The 6,000-nt window shown below is 46.1% G+C and overlaps 1 protein-coding gene across 5 annotated transcripts in view; it reads left to right on the top strand.

The window, feature by feature from the left end:
* Positions 1-517: 517 nt before the first annotated feature.
* celf4 (CUGBP, Elav-like family member 4) overlaps positions 518-6,000 on the top strand; it is a gene marked incomplete at both ends in the record, with an annotated part of 72,906 nt that continues 67,423 nt past the window's right edge. For all 5 annotated transcript variants that reach the window (XM_080026890.1, XM_080026888.1, XM_080026892.1 and 2 more), the window contains one exon: positions 518-788. In XM_080026890.1, the coding sequence (XP_079883016.1) occupies positions 518-788 (271 nt within the window). The remainder of the gene's footprint in view (positions 789-6,000) is intronic.

The following is a 6,000-nucleotide window of genomic DNA, read 5'->3' as shown; positions in this document are numbered from 1 at the left end:
CAGCCCAGATTGAGCTGGCCCTGTCCGTTTAAACCGAGAAGACACCCATACCGACTCCTCAATGCAAAAAAAATAAAAGGGTGCCAAGAAGCTGGGACGAGGGGAACGTGGGTGTAAATAGACAGTGAACGCTCTTGGTCTCTCTCTCTCCCTCTCTTCTCTCTGTCTCCCTCCCCCTTTCTCCTCTTCTCGTTCTCTCTGTCTCTCTTTTATGAAATCAATGAACAAGTTATTGGGTAGGACATAAATATAAGGAATCAAAGCCTCCACCGGGACCAACGGCAATCCGCGCTTTTGATATGCGTCTTCGCCACATGCTACATGTGTTTTCTCATCAGTGTAAATATTGGCTTTGAGAGGACGAGAGTGGAATCAGCTCTGGAGCAGCTTGGGCTCGGAACCACATTTTGACCAAGACTTAACACCAGCTTTTTATTTATTTTTTTCAACGTAAAACGATTCTCAACCATCGCCCAATCTGCTGCTGTTATACCCATCCCAACTGGCCGGTCCGAAGATGGCAACTTTAACCAACGGACAGGTGGACGGCACGGTGCACGGTGTGGTCTCCGTCAGCACGAACGGGCTCGTGAACGGATTAAGCCACAGCCACAGCCCGCTGGGCTGCCCGGGCACCATCCCCATGAAGGACCACGATGCCATCAAACTCTTCATCGGCCAGATCCCCCGCAACCTGGACGAGAAGGACCTCCGGCCCCTCTTCGAGGAGTTCGGCAAGATCTACGAGCTCACTGTGCTGAAGGACCGCTTCACGGGCATGCACAAAGGTGGGTTAATGCCCAGTTTCACTGAGACTACTATGGGTTCTTCTACTTGTCTTTTTTCAGTGTGAAATTTGTCACAATTTGTCCGAGTAGCCTATAAGGATCTGGAGGGTAAAAAAAATGCATGGTAGTTGGCAAATTGTGCAATTTTCTTTAACGCTGAATGACTTCTTCAGGGATGTTGTTGTCGGGATTTGTTGCCAAAAAAATTATTTTTCATGTCTTCTCCGATTCAGTGCATCATTCATACGTTATTGGGGCAAACATATCCGAGCATGAGAGTGTCACGAATCGAGAGTCACGACGGCATGAATTTATGTGGGCGATATTAGGAGGAGCAATGTTCCTATTTGGGCAGTTAGTGTGAGGGAGTATTCACACATCTAGTCCGGCGGTTGTAAACGTGCGTTCATTCACTACCGTGCTGAATCCAGGGCCATTAACCTCACGTTTTCACGTTGCAATAGCAATAGCGGGGAGGCTGTGTTTGATTGCCCGCAGCACCGTATAGCCTACACTCTGTTGCCCTTAACTCTCAGTGTGTGTGTGTGTGTGTGTGTGTGTGTGTGTGTGTGTGTGTGTGTGTGTGTGTGTGTGTGTGTTGGGGAGTGAGGGGGGGGGGGTTCGCGCGTGCACGTGTGTACGCACATGTGCAACACAGGAGGAGTAGTAGGCCTATGAATATATTGTACTTTTGTGCAGCCTTTAGCTTGTCAAGGTGCTGTTGATCTACATTATCCCCGTAAATTTAAAACTAAACTAGAAAATAGTCAATCGCACAGAAATGTATTTTAATAGGTTTTTAACTTGTGCAGCTTGTTTACTTTTTTTTCTCAGTAGAACACTGACCAAGAGGTCCCTCCGTTTGGTTACAGTAATGATGCCAGTCAATTGCCATGAACTCTTGATGTAACAACGCTACATGGCCTTTTGGTGTCATTTTAACGACCAGCCTAGTACTTTTTGGTGCTTCAAGAATGGTGGTGCTTATAGCCCTTTTTTTCTTCTCTCAAGGGAAGGGTCATTCACCGCAAATCACCCTCTAATGAGAGGTCACTAATTGATCTGCTATACCTGCAGGACACCTCCCTGGGGAGTGCAGTACATTAAGAATGAGCTATCACCTTTTGGAAGCCCCCCTTCTGTCCCATGTAAACAATGTGTGACATGAGCCATGTGTCAAGAAATGATTATGATATACAAATAATTCCAGAGGGCAGAGACTTTCTGCAGGCATAGGGGAAAGCAAAGAGTGGGAGAAGGGAAGAGGGGGGTTATCTTTTATTAATAGCCCAGCTGTAGTAGCAACTCCCTGTTGGACAGTTAATCACCAGTGGCCCCAGAACTAAAGGCACGGCTCGCCAGCTGATTCTAAGAACTGTCTCCTCACTGCAATATACGGCCCTGCTTCCCGGGCTGGGCCCCCGCTTTCATTAACGAGCCCCCGCTGTGCTCATATTTTAACTAGCTGGAGGCTGGAGCTATACTCCCTGGCTCACCAGCTCAATGCAAGCTGCTCTGGCCGCATTCCCTCAATACTCCCAACACCTTCCCTGATGTTTCCATAGAAGATTCCCAAATCAGCAGTACAAATCAGCATGTTCCACAAATAACAGGCCAAGTGACTGACTGTGTACAGTACTGCCGTCACACTGGTTTTTATTGAAGACTCCACAGCATAACATGAATTAGATATAGCAGGCTATCGCAGCAAGAGTCTGAGACAAGAGTACATACGCTGACGAGCAAATATAGGATAATATTTTAATTTCTTTTTTTAAGAGAAATAAATCCTGCCGTGTCTATTTTTTCTGTTGCCTTGTAAAATAAAAAGCCATATAAAGCCGTCTTAACTGTCAATGTCGATTTGAAATATATGTTCTGGTCACAGTCAGCATTTCCAACAGTTTTTCCCTGTATAATGCCAGGCTCAGTGTTGCCAACTAAAGCAGCTGAAAAACTCAACAGTGGTATTTTGTTGGTTTAGATAATGTTGTACATTTTGTTTAAAACATACATCTAGAATCACTTGTTGCCAAGTACGTTTTTTCTTATATAAGGATTTTGCCTTGGTATATTGGTGCAATACAATAAACCACTATTCCTTTTCCTTTATTTCCTCAGCTCCTTCATGCCGTTTGCATTTATTTCCTGGCATAGAGTAGACAGAGTCAAACCGAGGGCATGATGGCCCTTTTAGGTGTGAAATGCTCCAGTGGAGGGAAGTGTACAGACCGGCCCAACAGAAATCTCCTCTCCTATTCTTCTCTTCCATCTTTTCTCCTGTTCATTAACTCGGCTTGATCCACTCCATTGTCTTTTCCCCCTTTTTGTCTTGACTTTATGTACTCGCACTGACATGTTGCCTGTCCACTGTCGGTGCATCACGTTGGATAATGGCTGCGGTTGCACAAAAGCCTCAGCTTGAATTGGAGATTGTAGATGATCACCCTGCCATTTCCTTTACAACTTTGTCCTATACCTCAGCTTTTTTTCTGCACACACTTTGTAACTGTCACCACTAACAAAGCAATGTCATCCGAGAATATCGTTGCATTCATTTTAAGTTTACCCCAAAGAGACGCGGCACAAAGAAATAAGCATCCATGGTTTTCAGTGAGATAATACAGAGCTTTTTTTCTTGCTACGGCAGGTAATAAAAGACCTTTCCGTTACGCTGTACATCAACAGGCCTAAAGAAACAGCCTTTTGCTATGGTAATGCTACCTCTGAAGAAATAGACCCCTATTATAGCCATTGTCAGCCGTGCCTGTGATACTATTGCCATAACCCTCCCCATAATGACTCCATGTATCACTCGTAATCTAGTCTTTAGGATTCTGTCCCCTTGGAACGGAGGGGGGAGGAAGGGAGCACAGGACTGGGGGTCTGCAGGGGCCGGGAGCGGGCGCAGGGACACCAATGCAGGCCTACATTCTCCCAATGATTTTATTTCTCTCCCCTCTGCGACCGAGCCATGCTAATAGAGGCCATTTATAATGGTCACTGGCTGCTGCTGCCGCCGCCGCTGCTGCTGCTGCTGCTACCAAGCACAACAGGGCCGAGAGGCACGGCTAGCACAAAGAGCCAGCCCTTCCTCTTTTCCTTCTCCCTGCCAATGCTGCATGGGAGGTGGGTGTTCTATTCAAGAGAAGAGAAGGTGTAGATATGATTGCTAGTCCTATTCATCAGCCTGATTTCATGTAATAATCACCGGGGCAATTGAGCTGGGATGATATGGGTAGAATACATTTAATAACTGAAGGTGTTATCTATTGTTTACTGCTGTCACATCCTCAGGCGGGCTATTGTGTTCCAGGGCCAAACCCTTTAATGTCCACATATTTGTTTTCTTTTCCTGGCAAATGCAAATGCAACTGTCAACAAGTTTGTTTTTTTACGGCTGTAGTTTCATTTGGTGGTAATTTAATGCGAGTAATATATTTGTCCTTGGCCATATAAAAACATTAGCAAACAGCTCTCGCCGTGAGCTCAGACAGTTAAAGTAGTTCCGATGGCCGGAGAAGGCTTCAAAGTCAAAGCAGGAACTTTATTTCTATTTGGGCCCAATAGTCAGTTTTTGACCTGGAAAGACAAAATGTCACAGGTTTTTAGAGCAGGTCATCTACTTTCAAAAATAGACACCGGCAGCTCATTGTAGTAACGGGAGTATGGTTATTAATGGTAATACTTTTAATGGTAATACTTTTAATGGTAATACCTTGGCTGTTTTGTAATTCAATGTCAGTACAAGAGAAAATGGTTACAGTATATGATCGTATATGATTTAATAGGATTGAAATCAAACAAGTGGAGATACCAGTGTAATAACCAACAGTAATCTTGTTTGATTTAACCCATACTGCGGTTGTCTTATGCCACTGATGGGGGGCTATAATCTGTGCAGGTCATAAAGAGAGTTATGATTCCCTATGAAGGCCTATGGTTTTGATATGTCAGCCCTTTTTCATTAAATGTGTCACGGGAGCAGGTTCAGAGCAGATCATTGGGCTCACCGTGTTTTGGTGAGGCCAGGAAGTCACGATGCCAAAAACATGAAAGAATCATGCTGGGTTTTATTGCAGGCAATTAGTTGTTACAGGTTGCCATTAGGAGGAGTGCCGTCTGCGGGGGAAAAAAGGATAAAAACCAAATTTGGCTTTAAACAATGAGAGAAAGAAGTGTCTGTGTGTGTGTGTGTGTGTGTGTGTGTGTGTGTGTGTGTGTGTGTGTGTGTGTGTGTGTGTGTGTGTGTGTGTGTGTGTGTGTGTGTGTGTGTGTGTGTGTTTTCGTCCTGCAGGTCTGCCTTAATGCAGCATGTGTTCCGGCCCGAAAGAATTTCACTCTGGTTGCATCATCCCCCCTCTGTAGGATCCTCCTCTCTCCTCCTCCTCTCGCTTTTGGTTTGGGATGAGTGTGTGTGTGTGTGTGTGTGTGTGTGTGTGTGTGTGTGTGTGTGTGTGTACTTGTGTGTGTTAGTGTGCATGTGCTTGTGTGTGTGTTTATGTGCTCCTCCCTGCCCCAGAATGCTCAGCTCAGCTCAGAATGCGAGCTCAGGCCCCACATTGTGCCTGGTTTCTATGAAGACGCATAACAATCGATTTTTTCGAGTGTTTTGTCTGTCTGAAAGGCAACATGTTTTCCTACCAAAGTATATACGCTGGACCAGCAGCAGATACCACGACGTGCCCGCCACCCCCTGTCCTGGCAGAGCCCAGAACTGCCAAGCAACAAGAGGGAAACAAGAGGCGGGGCAACAGCGCACACAGAGTACAGTGAGCCTAATTTGTCAGGAGGGCCGTTGTCAAGGCAGCGCTGCCTCTGTTGTCCATTATTATTGGAGGGGACTGTCAGATGGGGGACGTGCTGATGGCCGAGCAGGGAGCCAGTTAGTCACAGTGAGAGATGACCGCACCAGGCCAAAGGAGGGAGCGCTCACCGAGCTCCCGCAAGGATTAGCATGCTAACAGCACGCCTGGAGTGATGGGTCCTGCCAGGGAGGTGGAGCCCCATGGCCGCTCTGACCTCGGAGCTCCTCTCATTAAAACCACTGACCTTTACATACAGGCAGAGAGAGAGATGATGGAAAGGGATGGATGCACCTACACGTACATGTCATGCCGCTTACTCACAGGCCGGGATGAGTCAAGCTGACATGCATTCTGCACAAATTGCAACTTTTGGTGAACACATATGAAAAAGTAAATGTGTAATT

Source organism: Ammodytes marinus, assembly GCF_949987685.1.
Source record: "Ammodytes marinus genome assembly, chromosome: 4".
Taxonomy (NCBI): Eukaryota; Metazoa; Chordata; class Actinopteri; order Uranoscopiformes; family Ammodytidae; genus Ammodytes; species Ammodytes marinus.
This window is presented reverse-complemented; position numbering and strand designations above follow the sequence as displayed.